The sequence below is a fragment of the Taudactylus pleione genome, unplaced genomic scaffold (assembly GCF_031769625.1).
Source record: "Taudactylus pleione unplaced genomic scaffold, aTauple2 ptg000270l, whole genome shotgun sequence".
Lineage (NCBI taxonomy): Eukaryota > Metazoa > Chordata > Amphibia > Anura > Myobatrachidae > Taudactylus > Taudactylus pleione.
The window spans coordinates 9,367,974-9,385,564 of NW_028284672.1; the positions used below are offsets into that span (position 1 = coordinate 9,367,974).

The window sequence follows — 17,591 nt, forward strand, 5'->3', positions numbered from 1 at the left end:
TATTGGTTATTTGATAATCTCTTTTTTTCAACAATTAAGTTAGAGTAGCATGGTAACCTTCTGATTCAGTTACCTCAATCACTTTTACAGGCAAATGCTTATAGTCATTTTAGTTGTTTCTTTCTCCAAACATTACATCTAGTTACAGGATTGGGAACTGCAGTATTGTCCCCATACAACTCCACAAAGTGATACACATTCATTACATCATACAATATTATGTGATCCTGGTATGTTCCTCTACATCTACATTCCCCTCACAGGCAAAGCAACATAAATGACATTTGACTAGGGATCACTGATCGTCCTAGACAATAGTACAATAACACATTCATAGATACCTCATACATATCAGTCAGACATGCAGAGATTAGACCACAGGTACCCAAACTCCCCCATTACAGTCCAGGTTTATTAGGATATCCATGTTTAAGTCCAGATGGTTAAATTAAACAGACTGAAGTACTAATTAAGCCACCTATGCTCAAGCATGGATATTCTTAAAACCTGGACTGTAATGGCGGAGTTTGGGAACCTCTGCAATAGACATTTTTGTTGCCAGAAAAGTCTGTAAACCTTTTAATTTTTGAAGTCAGTAAGTATCAACTAGAAAGATAATATGAATGTTGCGTAGGTGACACTCCAGGACTTGCAGCAAGAAAATAAATGAGGCTAATTTAGCGAATATCAGACTCCTCAGTTCTAATAACTTTCTTCAGGGAACTAGAAATACAGAAACTGGAAAGAGAACTAATCCAAAACACATTGATCATAAACTAGTTTGCCCTTTGTAAATATACATATACATACACACATCCATCCATCCAGTAAAACCCGGCACTCACTCATCCATGTAAGTAACTGGGCTCCGGTGCCCTCCTAGCTTTATCAGAACAACATGTCTGTCATGTTGTCTTGATAAAGGGGATACAGTCCTCGAAACATTACCCTATATGTCACAGTAAAAGTTACACCGCAGTGGGTCTTTTTTACACTTGACACCGAAGTCTCTGAGTGCCATATATTTATATATATATATATATATATATATATATATATATATATATATATATAAATAAGAAATCATACAAGGTAAAAAAAAAATACAGTGTGCAACGTCTACTGCCTATGCAATGTTACTTCTATCACTGTACAGTATTTGTTTTTCCTTGCACATAGAAATATTTACTCAAACTGGTGATCCTTGTACTGTATTATTAAATAATAGACATCAGTACTTGATGATACATTGCCCATGTACATAGTTATACTGTGTATATCTCTTTGGTCAGTTGTTATGACTACATCCCAGGACAGGACTGCTGTATTGGTATTCAGGCTCCACCTTTTTAGTCTGTACTTTATTATTAACTTTCTTTGTTTTCATTGGCAGCGCTTATTCCAAGCTGTTTACACACTAGTCATGTCAGCTTCCACCACGGAAATGTGCAGGTCTACCTCAGAGTAACGTGTAAACACCTCTGCAGCTCATCCCGTAAAAGTAACTGTATTGCTAATGCCGACTCATAACTAAGAGCCCGATCACAGGACTGATAGGTCATCCGGTAACACAGACCGGTTTTACCAGCTTTCACATTCTCATACTTGTCCTGCAGCTGAACACGGACAATGGTTCCCATAGAGAACCTTCGCACTATGGTGTGAAATTCCACAGCATCAAATACAGAGTCACCCTCAACCCAGAAACTTACATCATGCATATAATACGGGGGGTGGAGGGAAAAGCTTTGAAAGGGTTTCAACCGACGTTGATTGTACTGTTGTATGAATCGCTCGTCGGCTGACCAAAGCATTCGCCAGTCTTCTATGCCCAATAGACACATGGCCGTTAAGTCTACATTCAAAGTTGCCAAAAGGAAACCAAGGCTGCTGCGTTGAGATCCCGGAGGAAGTACCTTCATTGTTCCGACAATTTGATCACAGCCAGCTGGTGACAGAGTAATAACATAATCTTCTGCACTTTTTGGATAAAACATTAAGGTGCTTTTCCTAAAATGGTCTTTAGTATTTTCTAAGTCATCATTCACAGATCCTGTTATGCCGCTGTACAATGATGCCACAACAGAGTCCACAGCACTCTCAATGGTGTCCATCAGCAGCTGGAACTGGGCTGTCAATGTGTCACTCTGATAACCCAACAACATAAGTGCTTCATGGTACACTGGCATGGTCCATGAAGATATCAAACACTTTTTGAAAACGCGTCCACTCAATACAGATAGACAGCTGGGTGTAAAGCTGGATTTCTGAATTATGTCATCAATAAAACAGGCCAGTGAGGGCCTCAGGTAATAGAACCTGGTGGGCTGGTCGCTAGAATTATGGGCTGAGTGGGGCACTTGTTCCAAGCGCTGTTGGGTTGCACATTTCTGCTTCTCCTGTATATGGTCCAAGCTTCCACCTGGTATCTTGCCCTCATCAGTTATCACATAGTAGAGATCGTTACTAGTCACTGAATACTGAGAAACAGATGAAAGACTACAGGTCTCACAAATGAGAGGGAAAGTGTCCTCTAAAATGTTCACTGGAAGCTTATGTTTAAATGATGCTACCAGCTCTTCATACAGCACACCGATGGGATGACATAACTCTTCCTCAAGAAAACCCCTAGAAGATAAAAGTAACAGAGAGGTCAGCAAGTGTCACCAAACCTTATGCAGATTTATCCTAATAAGCTTCTCCTCTTTCATGTTCGCCATTGGCAAAAAGTGACTATTTAGGGCCTAGAACTTGCAGCGCTCTTTATTATCTAGTTACAATTCTCAATAGGTGTTCTGACCAGCTACCGCCTTAAACAGGAACATCATATAAAAAACACTCCTCCCTGTACCCATAACCTGTGAGAATGGAGATTAATAGTCACCATGAGAGGTGACTATCTCCAGAATTACTTTTTAGGATAGGGTGTTTCAAAGTTAAGTGAAGAGAGTGGGGCATCTCTGCATGGAGTTCTCCTTCAATTACGTAAGCGCTTTCATATATTTCATTATTCACATGTGTTTTTTTACTAAAAGAGTTAACGGTTAGTCTTCTGTTAAGTTGAACAGTCTAATGCATCTAATTACTTACAAAGACTCGTTGGTACCACATGGAGCATCCAGACTAGGTATGGAAACCAACACCATAGTAGGAATAAAGGAGCTTATGGGTAGCAAGGAAACGCTGTTGCAATGTTACTTATGACAGTAACAAGTAACCAGTCTTCATAAGCATGTTCCAGTGATAGATGGACTTTGGTATGCGTGGAAAAGACCAAGCTGTATATAAAACTGCAATCATTTCATACCAAAGCACTATACTTTGCCATTCCTGGAGTTGAAGAATATTTGATGCCCGACAAACAATAGGCCCGATTCAGAGATGGACGCTAATGCTATCGCAGCTGTGCAAATATTGTAAAATTTGCAAAAATCACCAGAGTATAAAGACGCCCACTGCCCATGACGACGCATACCTGTGTAAATATCGGTAACATAGGCGCACATCGAGCGCCCATCTTGCCCTTGCAGAAGGTCTGACCAGCCGCAGACTCGGCAGCTGTCCTCACACACAGAGGGCTCTCAGGCTGCGTAGAAGATCGCAAGGGCTAATTAATGCACGCCCATGTAACGGCTTTTAAATGGTCAGACAGGCCTGCGTTTTTTTCTGACCACCACCCTGTTACCACACCCCAAACACTGACAACCTGTCAATCACTGTGCAATGTATTCCTATGTACGTCTGTTATCTCAATGAGATCGCAGCACAAGCGCAGTGCGGCTTATAAGCATTAGCAAAGGTAAACAATCGCTCGATCTGCGTATGGAATCGCCATTGCGTTCATCTCTGAATCAGGCACAATGACTGTTGCCACCGATACTTTTGCAATTAAACTTGTTATTAAATACATTTTTAGAACAGAAAGGGAAAAATACAGTTCTACAAAAAGGAAATGTAGCCATGATTAATTACATTTTGTCTTTATTATATCGGTTAAATACCCTGTATGCCACAAGACAAATTATAATCAGAGAATATAGTCACCTGTCTGTTATACTGTCCTTGTATGCTGGATCCTGGACAGACGTAGAGAAGGTTGTTAACCAGTCAATCAAACTCAATGCTGCCATGTTCTCCAGTGGTAGACTTCTGGTAAATACGTGGTTCAAAGAGCCACCCACATGGAACGATTTATCCTGGCTCCTGTGTTATATATACGGTAATAGTAATCAATGTAACCAGATACAGGGGAAAGGGCACAAAAAGGCAAAAATTCCCTTAAAAAAAACAAAAACAAAAAAAATGCACTTTCAAATGAAAGTGGTATATTAAAAAAAAATCTGTGTGTTCAAAGATATAAAGGCTATGTTGTTAATGCAGTGCAAAAACCCATTTAATGACATCATGCATTTCAAGAGCGATTCGTTTTCTGCCCAAGTGCATAGGGTTTGTGGAGCATGGTTTTGCAGAGAGGCACAAATGTCACAGGCCCGAGTCAGCAAAAGGGCAGGACAAGTACCTTATTCGAAAGTAAAGAGGAGGAGAATGGATGCATTTAGTATTATGTGGAAATGCAAAAATATTTAGTTTTGCAGACCGAGTTTATTGAAATGAAGTAATGGGATGATGGTTGCTTTGGGAAAGCACAAAACTAACTTTACCTGTATCCGGTGCTTTGGTAACCATAGTACTGATCTGAATCAAATGGGGCCACTGCACTCAGGATTAATCCTGCCTTTGCTGCCATTGCAACCACTTGCCAGCTGTTGTGCCATTCCCTCCTGGGATGATCAGCCGGAGTCCCACCTTGTCCTTGACATAATGTCACATGGATGTCCCCTTTCTGAGCAAGAACACCTGAACAGCTAGAATATAAATGATTAACAACATGCACTAAGTATTTGGTTTATTTTACAAGATCTTTAAAAACCTAACTGGATGCAATGGTCTGCAACTTTTTCATTATCTAAATAAAATGCATATTAGATTTTAAGTTTAACTATTATTGGCATCGGATCAGAGGACAGAGATAGACAGTCACTATTTAACTGGTGACAATTACTTAAAATGTTGTTTGTACACACCCCCTCTATGGGCACGATTCTATTCAACGCGATATGAATAGCGCCGGGAGTTAGCTCCCGGAGCTATTCAATACACCGCGCTGCTAAGTCCGACTAATGATTTCTTCTCTCATCCCTCCGGGGATGAGAGAAGAAATCTGACAAAAGTCCCGGCGCGAGGCTGATTTCTGCCCTTCGCGCCTGGAAAACAGCCTCGCCCCGGGAAGTTAGGTCGGGGAATGCCCGTTATCGCGCCTAAACACCCTGTTTAAGGCGCGATAACGAGCCTTCTCCGACCTAACATCGCAATGAATTGAATAGCTCCAGGAGCTATCTCCCTGCTCTATTCACATCGCGCTCAATTGAATCGTGCCCTATGGCTGCAAATCCCTGCTTTTAAACAGGGACCAGCAACAGAAATTTTATATGATTGATTGTGAGCCGCTCGTGCAGATATGCTCATACGGAATACCTTATTTATGAAAGTCAGCATCCTAACAAGAACTGGTGTAAATGAACTGTGGGTCTGATTTAGAAATGTAAGCAGAGACAAAATATTTAGACAGATCGAGCAATTCTGTGCCATTGCACGTGCAGCATTTGTTTTGCAATTATGCTCACATGGAAGATTCAAGTGCAATGTGAGTGACAGGTAGTCAGCGTTTGGGGGTGGTAACGGGGGGTGGCTAGGCAAAATGCAGGTGTGTCTGACCTTTAATTTGCATTTCATTGGCGTGCATAAATTGCGATCTCCTTCACAGCATGAGATCTCTCTGCGTGCCAGGAAAGACGCTGTGTTTAAGACAGGTCAGACTTGCCGCATATGCTACATGGCTGCCTGATCTGCGTCAATGTTACCGATGTTTGAACAGGTGCGTGACGTCGTATGGATATACACAGGTGTCCCTATGCTCGGGTAAGCTTTGGAAATATTCGCACATTTTTCACAATTGCAAACCGTTCAAAATTGCAACTGCGATTACATTAGCGTTCATCGCTTAGGCCCTGTATCCGCTAGTTAATTTCCCTATCCAGCCCTCGGAGTCACAAAACAATAAGTTCATGGGGCACCTCTGGAGAATCCTATAGTGCCCACAAACAAAGATTCTCATATCTCACATAAAAAAAACAGACTTCGTTCTTGTAAAATACTGTATTGCAAAACCATTTTTTTGAGGACAGCAGTAAGATTGAAAGGTTATAGCATATGTGGTACAACAGACGGTTACAGAATTGGTCATTGGGTTTGCTTTGCTTAGAATTAAAATATATCATCATCTGCCTCCAGAACTACTAACTTACCTGTGAAAAAAGTTGGAAAGCAGATCCCTGTTCTTCTTCACTCCAGCCTTCCTGCCGCAGTGTGGGAAGTTGAATATAATTCTGTCATAACTTTGATTGCTGAGAAAATCACAGTCTTTCAGCCTTGTAGCATCCACGCCAAAGTGCACCACAGCTCCTACAGCAATCCAAAAGATCATGACACGGCAAGATTAGAGGTCCACGGTCTCATTCCAACACTTGTATCAGCTGTATTACAGTATGTGTTCTGTGGGCCTGATTCAGAGCCGGACGCTCTGAAAGAGCGCTCGCTCTGAATCAGGGCGTTTTTTTTTTTTTGTGGTGTGGCCTCCTGGGCGCTCGCTTAGACTATCACAGCTATTGCGAGTGGCCAGGTGATGGTCTCGACCATCGGGGCTTGCGACGAGACCTTGTGATAGGGTCTCGTCCCGCAAGTCCCAATGAGCTTCTGGCTCTTAATAGAGCCGGAAGCTCACCACTGACATCACTCGTGATGTCAGTGGGGCCGCCCCCCAAACGACAGGCGTACCGATGGGAACGCCTCCGTTTGGCCAGCCACCCCCCCTGCCTGCCTCCAAAACGGGGCGAGTTGTCGATCAACATTGACAGCCGCCCCCTTTTGGTGCAAGATCCAGAGCGACCGGGCGCCTGTCGCTAGCCAGGTCTCGCGCACGTCAGAGCCGGCTCCGGCGTGCGCATGCGCAGTGGCCAAACATCGACCCGCTCGCGAGCGCATAGCGCTTGCGAGCGGGTCTGAATCAGGCCCTGTGTGCGATAGCTGTGTAATAAGGGGTCATAGATGATCAAGTCATCAGTATTTGTATTTGCTTTGTATGCAAATAAGTATTAGTAATAACTGATTGCCGATTCATATGCTGTATATGTGACTGACTATATGTAAAGTTTATGTGATTAATGTATATGGACTATACTGCAATATGTTTGTAAGATGTGCAGTTTATGTGTTATTATATGTGAATACTAAGTGTGTTTAATGTGTATGTTATGGGTGGATTACATGTATGGTAGATGTAATAAAAGGTAGAATAACGGGGCTTTACTTGACTGCTAATGTTATGAGTACATTGTAACAAAACAAATCCAAAGTATTTATGTTTACACTGCTTACTTTACCTTTGTTTCGAAGATACTGTACATTACCCCAGGCAATAGGCTGCTTAGATATAGTATCTTCTGTCTCATAGCAGGTGGCTACAATGCAATCCTTCCCCTGGCTGGCGTCACAGAGGGATACAGAAAAAGAAAAGTTCCCCTCTCCTACCAACAATATAGTAAGGGTCTTCCCCACAGTAGCTTGACCTGTGCAGGGAATGCAGGAATTGTAGGAGATTAGAAAATACATAACATTACAGTAACTATTACAGGCGCTTCATATTAAACAATACACAATCCATGAGCGTAGCTACCATAGGTGCAGCTGCTATGGGGCCCAGAGCTAAGGTGGTGCCCATCTTCCTTGTCAAAGGCCCGCATACACCTACGCGATTTCGGCACGATTACACCATTTTCGACTCGCCGTACGATCGAACTTGTAAGAAACGTGTGTATTTTTACTATGAAATGATACGATGCGCGCTCTCGCTGTTCATACAGTCGTCTCCTCTGATCATATGTGCAGCACATCTTGCCCGTCGTATTCCATTGTATGAGGATCAAGCCGTTTATTTTGTTCATGCGATCCATCGTGTGGCATTTCAAGTCATTTCAATTACTGTTTCCCTGATGAGCCTGTGATGAGCCTGTGAGACAAAGGATCGATCTTACGACCGATCCTGTGCTAGAAAAACAACAAACATGCTGCAGGGACTGCCAGGGAGCTCCGGGAGAATCGTAGGGAAAACAAATCATTCATCTGATCTTATGCTGGTCGTTTAGGTGTATGGGCCCTATTACATGTCTTATATACATTTTTCACCTTTGGATGGTACATAGGGGCTCTTACAAACTTTTGCTATGGGGCCTTCAAATACCTAGTTACACCCATAACAATCAATTCAAGAACAAGGTTGAAGTAATTATTATAAAAATACCCTTAAAATATCAAAGGGAAAAAGGCATTTAAATACAAGCTAAGATTTTGGCTGCAGATTTATAAACATGAGTGAAAACTGAAATAAACCTACATATCAGACTCCAATGTAACACTCTGGGAGCCAGGCACTCATGAAAAAATATGAGATATGGTAAGAACTTACCTTTGTTATCTCTATTTCTACGAAGTCCATAGGGTTCCACAGGATACCTTGGGGTATAGGTGATGACGTCAGGCATTGGGCACCATAGAGTTAAGTTTTCAGCCTCCCAGGATGCACTAGGGTCCCCCTCCTATACCCCGCCCCCGAGCCAAGGCATCTCAGTTAAGTACCAAGCCATAGGCCAGAGGAGGAGAAGGAAGAGAGAAAAAAGATCTGGACACACACAAGAATCACATTCTCACTAGAAGGAGACGGAAAAACCGGTGACCAGAGCAAAGCCCATCTGCAGCACAGGTGCGACAGGGCGGGAGTCCTGTGGAACCCTATGGACTTCGTAGAAATAGAGATAACAAAGGTAAGTTCTTACCATAACTCTTATTTTCTACTTCAGGGTCCATAGGGTATCCACAGGATACCTTGGGGATGTCCCAAAGCAGTATCCTTTAAGGGTGGGGACGCTCCTGTGCAGAAAGGAGAATCCGCCGCCCGAAGGAAGCATCCTGAGAGGCAAAGGTGTCAAACGCGTAATACCTCACAAAAGGTATGGACAGAGGACCACGTGGCCGCCTTGCAGATCTGGGCTGCAGAGGCACCACGTCGAGCTGCCCACGAAGGACCCACAGACCTAGTGGAATGAGCCCTCACAGAAGGTGGAACCGGCAGGCCTTCATGAAGATAAGCTTCTGAAATTGCCATACGGATCCAAGCTGCCAAAGTTTGCTTTGAAGCAGGCCAACCCTTTTTAAGGAAGCCATAGAGGACAATCAAGGCGTCAGACTTCCTAAACGAAGAAGTGCGGTCAACATAGATCCTTAAGGCCCGCACAACAACCAAAGTGGCCTCACCCACTGAAAGGCCAGGTGAGTTAAAAGCCAGCACAACAATTTCCTCGTTGATATGAAAACGGGAAACAACTTTGGGAAGAAAATCAGGACGAGTGCGCAGCACTGCCCTGTTCCCATGAAAAATCAAGAAAGGGGGTCTACAAGAGAGCCCCTAAATCAGAAACACGTCTGGCCGAAGCGATGGCCAGGAAAACTGTTTTGGCTGTCAGCCATTTAAGATCCACTGAGCCCAGTGGTTCAAACGGCGGTCCCTGGAGAGCCCTCAGGACCACAGCCAAATCCCAAGGCGCCACCGATGGAACAAATGGTGGCTGGATTCCCAGAACACCTTGCATAAGGGTGCGCACATCAGGGATTGTAGCAATCCTACGATGGAAACAGACAGACAGGGCAGAAACCTGCACCTTCAAAGAAGCAAGGCGAAGCCCATGGTCTAGTCCCGCTTGCAGGAAGGCTAGCACTCTAGACAGACGAAATTCCCGAGGTGCATAACCTCTCGGTCGACACCACTGAAAGAACGTATGCCACACACGATGGTATATTCTTGCTGAAGACGGTTTCCGAGCCCTTAGCATAGTTCGTACTACAGAGCTGGAAAACCCCCTGGACCTTAACATGGCCGTCTCAACAGCCACGCCGTCAAAGACAGCCGAGTCAGGTCCGGGTGAAGACAAGGACCCTGTGACAGAAGGTCCGGTCGTAACGGCAACCGCAGAGGAATGTCCACGGACAGTCCCTGGAGGTCTGAGAACCAGTGCCTCCGGGGCCACGCGGGAGCTATCAACAGGAGCGTTCCCCCTTCCTGTTTGAATTTCCGGATTACCCGAGGAAGAAGGGAAAACGGAGGAAACAGATAAGCAAACTGGAACGTCCACCGGACGGACAGAGCATCCACCAGAGACGCCTTTTCATCTCTTGTGCGAGACCCGTACACCGGCAACTTGTTGTTGTGCCGTGACACCATGAGGTCGATCTCTGGAAGACCCCACCTGTCCACCAGCAGTTGAAAGACGTCCTGATGCAGAGACCATTCCCCCGGATGAACGTCCTGGCGACTGAGAAAGTCGGCCTCCCAGTTGAGGACTCCCGGGATGAATACCACTGATATGGCCGGGAGATTGCGCTCCGCCCAAACCAGGATTCGGGACCTCTACGAGAGCCGCCCGACTTCGGGTTCCTCCTTGCAGATTTATGTAGGACACGGTGGTAGCGTTGTCCGGCTGAACCTGCACCGGGTGACCTTGGAGAACCTGATGTGCCTGCTGGAGAGCATAGAACACTGCGCGGAGCTCCAAGATATTTATCGGAAGCTCCATTTCCGCCCGAGTCCACCTGCCCTGGAACAAGTGTGGACCCGTGACTGCTCCCCAGCCCCGAAGACTGGCGTCCGTTGTCAACAGGACCCAATTCGCCACCCAGAACGGACGACCCTTGTTGAGATGGGTCGTCTGCAACCACCAGGCTAGGGACAGGCGAACCTCCGGCGTGAGTACCATCGTCTGGGACCGTAGACTCTGAGGCAGTCCATTCCATTTGGACAACATCAGGTGCTGCAGAGGTCTGGAGTGAAACTGGGCATATTCCACCATGTCGAATACTGACACCATGGAGCCCAGTAACCTCATTGCCGAGTGCAGAGACACCCGGGGGTTCTGCAGACAACGGCGCACCCTCAACTGCAAGGCAGAGATCTTTTCCTCCGTCACAAAGATCCTTTGCTGTCCGGAGTCCAATAAGGCTCCGAGATGCAGAATCCGCTGAGACGGGATCAGGGTGGACTTCTGCCAGTTTATCAACCAGCCGTGCCGTTGCAGTACCGCAATGGTCAGGTCCAAGTGGCATAGAAGGAGCTCTGGAGATCCTGCCACCAAGAGAAGGTCGTCCAAGTATGGTAACATGCGGACTCCCTGCAGCCGCAGGGAAGCTGCCATGACCGCCATCACCTTGGTGAAAACACGTGGTGCTGTCGCCAGCCCAAAAGGTAACGCCCGGAACTGAAAGTGGCGTTGCGGATTGCAAACCTGAGGAACTGTTGATGGCATAAAAGAATAGGGACATGCAGGTAAGCGTCCTGTATGTCCAACGACACCAGAATGATGGACCGTAGGGTCTCCATCCGAAACTTTGGCCCCCGCAAAGATTTGTTGAGTGCTTTGAGGTTGAGGATCAGACGATACGACCCATTGGGTTTCTGCACCAAAAACAGATTGGAATAGAAACCCTGGCCCTTCTGGGAGAATGGAACAGGCACTATAACTCCAGCCTGGAGCATAGTGTGCAAAACCTTCCGCAGTTCCAAGGCTTTGTTCCGGTCTGATGGAAGACCCGTGGTGAAGAATCGAGATGGGGGCCTGTGCCGAAAGGAGAGGGCGTACCCATGAGAAACCACCTCGAGAAGCCAAGTGTCTGTCGTGGTGACTGACCAACACCGGGCGAATTGCAGCAGGCGGCCTCCCACTTCGGGATCCCCCTAAGGGAGGCCAGGACCGTCAGGCCGCAGGCTTGTCATCTGGCTTAGGGGCCGGACGTCTGGTACTCCAGGCCTGCTTCCGGGGCTTGGCCGATTTTTTGGGGCCAGCCTGTCGGGGAAAGGACTGTGCTTTAGGCCTACCCTGGGCCCTATAAGGCCGAAAGGACGACGTACCTGAACTGGAAGGAACTGCAGCAGACGGGAGACATGCAGATTTGGCTGCCGCCAGTGTGGCTACAATTTTGTCCAGGTCCGGACCAAATAGGACTTCTCCATTAAAAGGCAAAGCTTCCAAGCCCTTTTTGGAATTAGCGTCCGCCTTCCAAGATCGTAACCATAAGGTGCAACGAGCTGTTACAGCTGCCGAAGAAATCCGAGATGCCAGGGTACTGATATCCAGGGCCGCTTCATTGATATAAGTGCCCCCCCCCCACCCCCGCAAGGGAATAAACAGACTTTAGGCAGATCTCCACCTTACGGTCCGTAGCATCCTTCAGGGAAGACATGGAGGGCATGGGAAATGTGGCACTACGGACTAGGCGTGTCACATGAGAATCCACCTGTGGAGGGGATTCCCACTTAGAAAAATAATTATCCGCAAACAGATAAGCCACCGCCAAACGCTGTTTCCACGCCTCCTCTAAATGGTCCACCAACTGACCCGAAAGAGGAAACACTGTGGCCTCACCCTTAATATCCTTAAAAAAGGCATATTTAGATTTGGACACCGGAGGATCTTCGTCCTCAATCACCAAAGCTGTGCGGACTGCCCGAATAAGTCCAGGAATATACACATTTGACCTAGCGTCCGCCTCCTTAGTACGGAGAGGTTTCTGGTCGGAAATATCCAGAATCTCCCCCTCATCAGACGTCACTTCGTCATCCTCATAAGGAGCAGACAGAGACGCCACCGGCCGCTTATGTGGCCGCAACACAGACTCCCCTTGTAACACATCCAACAAGTGCTGTACAGAACTAGTCAGGGAATTAACCCACGCAGGCTCATGAGAGACCTGAGGAGGGGAAATAGGGAGACTGTGGGGTACCATCAATTGCCTCGGGAAACCCTGCATGGGTGACGACACCACTGATTGCTGGGACAATCCCATCTGTGAGAACGCGGGCTGCGGAGCTAACTGGCCCACCAAGGTTGTAAGCGCCTTAGCGAAAACAAGCCCAGGGCGGCTCCTGTACCGGTGCTGTGACCGTAATTGGCTGCGCCAATAAAAAACACTGCCGGCATAGCCCCTCCGCTATAGGTACTTTACAGGTAGTACACTGAAGCTGGACATGAAAGTCACTCTCAGACAAATACTCGTTAGTATAGCGAGAGACCACCCTGCAAGCACCGCACCGCAAGGTCTTTAGCAGAAAGATCAGGGACAGTGAAAAGGCTGACAGAAGAAATTAAAAGTACAGGCAGCAGCGCTAGCACAGTCACATACAATGCACAGAAAATCAAATCCTGCACTATCAGCGCTGATACTCAACTACTCCGGTTGCCTGGAAACCCCCCTTCCAAGCCCACACCATGATGACCACAATAGAAATAGCATTTAATACTAAAGTTGTATTTTTTCTTAAAATCCCCTCAGTGTCACAAATTAAATAATTAGCACCACCTGTTGATCTTTTAAAATGTCTGAGCCAGTAATAAATACACCTGTGCACCAACTAGGGGATCTGGAAAACATGCACTGTTAGGGGTGCACTGATATAGACCATCGATAGGGTTAATTAGTAATACTGTATAATAATTAACTAGCCAATACATAAAGAGACCAATCTGTACATATATGTCCAGGGCAGTGCAAGGTTCTTTTGCTGCCCCCCCAGATTCCCGAACTTGCTGAAATTATCTGGAATGGAGCCCACATCTGAAATAAAAAGATTCAGCTCAGGCAGGATGGCCCTACATACGCATATAATGGAATAATGTGATTGTTGGTCCTGTATATGTCAGAATTATTACATACATTATACTTCGTATGATGTATATTATAGCTGGTTAATTGCTGATTATGCCCTCTTCGTGGACAAGCATTTGGAAACCCCTTCTAAAAATCCTGCATTTGCCACTGTTCTGGGAATCCAGAACACAACTGTTGGCTGCTAAAGGGGCCTATCCATTAGCAGATAAATTAAGCGATATATCGTTCAATTTATCTGCTATGGATAGGCCCTGAACGATGACAGAGGCGCACTCCCGCAGCCGATAAATCGCATCTATCATCTCTCCAACATGTTGGTCAATTATCGCGAATATCTGGCAGTTTATATGCAGTAAACGACGAAAGATATTAGCAGCAGCTACAGAGAAAAAAATCCACTCCCTGAATGATGTCATGCGACATCGTTCATCATTTGCCAAGATCTGTCATGTACATGACAGATATCGTTCAACACAGCCAACGGAATTTTCAAGGGATATCTCTTGTCTTTCATCGCTCAGAAAAAACAAGAGATATGGTAAGAACTTACCTTTGTTATCTCTGTTTCTACGAAGTCCATAGGGTTCACCTTGGGGTATAGGTTGGGAACCAAATCCGGGCACCACGCAGTTAAAGCTTTTAGCTCCCAGGATGCACTGGGTCCACTCTCCCTATAACCCCACCCCCAAGCCAGAGGCACCTCAGTTTGTAAGTAGCCAAAGGCCGGAGGAGAGAAAAAGAGAGAGAAAACTGGAACACTCTAGAACCATACTCACAGAAAATGAGACGGGAAACCGGTGACCAGTAACACAGCCCATATGAAGCCAGGTGCGTCAGGGCGGGCGCCCTGTGGACCCTATGGACTTCGTAGAAACAGAGATAACAAAGGTAAGTTCTTACCATATCTCTTGTTTTCTACTTCAGGGTCCATAGGGGGTCCACAGGGTTGACCTTGGGGATGTCCCAAAGCAGTTCAACCAAGGGTGGGGACGCTCCTGTGCTGAGAGGAGAATCCGTCGCCAAAAAGGAAGCATCCTGAGAGGCAAAGGAAACCAATGCCTAGAACCTTAAAAAGGTATGGACAGAAGAGCACGTGGACACCTACTAAGGCAAAACAGCCGAGGCGCCACAACGAGCCGCTCATGAGGGTTACATGGCCCGAGAAAAAACAAGCCTCAATGACAGAAATGCCCACCCATGGGTAGGCCCCTGAGGAAGACATACGAGGCCATCCAGCCAACATTTCATTATAGGCCGGCCATCATTTCCTGTGAAAACCAGAAACCGCAGACCACCAATAAGGAGTCCGATTACCATAAGGAACTTGAACGGATCACATAAAGCCAAAGAGGCCGGACCACAGTCAATGAGGCCACACCAGCCGAGAGGACTGGGGACTGAATGGCCGTACCATAAGTTCCAGAATAATATGGAACCTAAAAACCACTAAGAAGAAACACAGGGCGAGAGCAACTCACACCCTGACATGATGCCCTCCAGAAGAGGGAGCCACATGAGAACGCCCCCAATTCAGACACTCTCCTGGTTGATTTAAACAGAGAGAAAAAAAGGAGAGAGAGAGAAAAAAAGGAGAGAGAGAGAAAAAAAGGAGAGAGAGAGAAAAAAAGGAGAGAGAGAGAAAAAAAGGAGAGAGAGAGAAAAAAAGGAGAGAGAGAGAAAAAAAGGAGAGAGAGAGAAAAAAAGGAGAGAGAGAGAAAAAAAGGAGAGAGAGAGAGAGAGAGAGAAAAAAAGGAGAGAGAGAGAGAGAAAAAAAGGAGAGAGAGAGAGAGAGAAAAAAAGGAGAGAGAGAGAGAGAGAGAAAAAGGAGAGAGAGAGAGAGAGAGAAAAAGGAGAGAGAGAGAGAGAGAGAAAAAGGAGAGAGAGAGAGAGAGAAAAAGGAGAGAGAGAGAGAGAAAAAGGAGAGAGAGAGAGAGAGAGAGAAAAAGGAGAGAGAGAGAGAGAGAAAAAGGAGAGAGAGAGAGAGAAAAAGGAGAGAGAGAGAGAGAAAAAAAGGAGAGAGAGAGAGAGAGAAAAAAAGGAGAGAGAGAGAGAGAGAAAAAAAGGAGAGAGAGAGAGAGAGAAAAAAAGGAGAGAGAGAGAGAGAGAAAAAAAGGAGAGAGAGAGAGAGAGAAAAAAAGGAGAGAGAGAGAGAGAGAAAAAAAGGAGAGAGAGAGAGAGAGAAAAAAAGGAGAGAGAGAGAGAGAAAAAAAGGAGAGAGAGAGAGAGAGAGAAGAGAGAAAAAGGAGAGAGAGAGAGAGAGAGAAGAGAGAAAAAGGAGAGAGAGAGAGAGAGAAGAGAGAAAAAGGAGAGAGAGAGAGAGAGAAGAGAGAAAAAGGAGAGAGAGAGAGAGAGAAGAGAGAAAAAGGAGAGAGAGAGAGAGAGAAGAGAGAAAAAGGAGAGAGAGAGAGAGAGAAGAGAGAAAAAGGAGAGAGAGAGAGAGAGAAGAGAGAAAAAGGAGAGAGAGAGAGAGAGAAGAGAGAAAAAGGAGAGAGAGAGAGAGAGAAGAGAGAAAAAGGAGAGAGAGAGAGAGAGAAGAGAGAAAAAGGAGAGAGAGAGAGAGAGAAGAGAGAAAAAGGAGAGAGAGAGAGAGAGAAGAGAGAAAAAGGAGAGAGAGAGAGAGAGAAGAGAGAAAAAGGAGAGAGAGAGAGAGAGAAGAGAGAAAAAGGAGAGAGAGAGAGAGAGAAGAGAGAAAAAGGAGAGAGAGAGAGAGAGAAGAGAGAAAAAGGAGAGAGAGAGAGAGAGAAGAGAGAAAAAGGAGAGAGAGAGAGAGAGAAGAGAGAAAAAGGAGAGAGAGAGAGAGAGAAGAGAGAAAAAGGAGAGAGAGAGAGAGAGAAGAGAGAAAAAGGAGAGAGAGAGAGAGAGAAGAGAGAAAAAGGAGAGAGAGAGAGAGAGAAGAGAGAAAAAGGAGAGAGAGAGAGAGAGAAGAGAGAAAAAGGAGAGAGAGAGAGAGAAGAGAGAAAAAGGAGAGAGAGAGAGAGAGGAGAGAAAAAGGAGAGAGAGAGAGAGAAGAGAGAGAAGAGAGAGAGAGAGAGAGAGAGAGAGAGAGAGAGAGAGAGAGAGAGAGAGAGAGAGAGAGAGAGAGATTGATTATATATATATATATATATATATTAATTAAACAATAGACCATGTAATGGCTATCACAACCAGCAGTTCCATTGACTGTCCCCGGAGGGAACAAAGAACCACTACTAACTCCCCAGGAGTACCTAGGGAGGACAAGTGGAGGCATAATCCAGAAAACACTCCAAAGGATGAACTGGATACCAGAGCGGAGCAATTCCATATCTTAACCATACCGACAGTGTAGAGATCCGCACTGTCAGGAAGGCCAGGCCAAGGGTGAAACCCAAGCCAGCCGGAAGGAATGCCAGAATATCTGGAAATCCTGGACACCGGAGGATCGTATCGACAGGTACGATACCATAAGAATTATGTATGCCACAGTCCGTGGCAGATCCCAGCAAAGTCTGGCCTATCTGCTCTAAACATCTCAACCACAGTAGGGGCGCAGTCAAAGACAAACGATCCAGGTCCAGGGAAAAACAAGGACCCTGAGACAACAGGTCCAGATAGTGAAGCAGTAGGAATGGAGCATCGATGAGGAGACTCCGAAAATCTTAGTACCAGTGATGTCTGGGACGAACTGGAGCCCCCAGAAGGAAAGCCCCTCCGTCTCGAATTAAACTTCCGAAGACCTCGAAGAAGAAGGGAGACCGGAGGACACAGGTACACAAAGTGGAAGGACCACTTCACTGACAAAG

At 45.9% G+C, this 17,591-nt stretch overlaps 1 protein-coding gene across 1 annotated transcript in view; it reads right to left on the reverse strand.

Annotated features, from left to right (window-relative positions):
- FDXACB1 (ferredoxin-fold anticodon binding domain containing 1) overlaps positions 1–17,591 on the reverse strand; it is a 22,191-nt gene continuing 4,600 nt past the window's right edge. The window contains exons 2-6 of the mRNA XM_088481367.1: positions 7,500–7,685; positions 6,366–6,522; positions 4,662–4,865; positions 4,045–4,203; positions 1–2,628 (exon numbers count right to left, since the gene is read on the reverse strand). Coding sequence (XP_088337493.1) covers positions 1,455–2,628; positions 4,045–4,203; positions 4,662–4,865; positions 6,366–6,522; positions 7,500–7,685 — 1,880 coding nt within the window. The 3' untranslated portion in view covers positions 1–1,454. The remainder of the gene's footprint in view (positions 2,629–4,044; positions 4,204–4,661; positions 4,866–6,365; positions 6,523–7,499; positions 7,686–17,591) is intronic.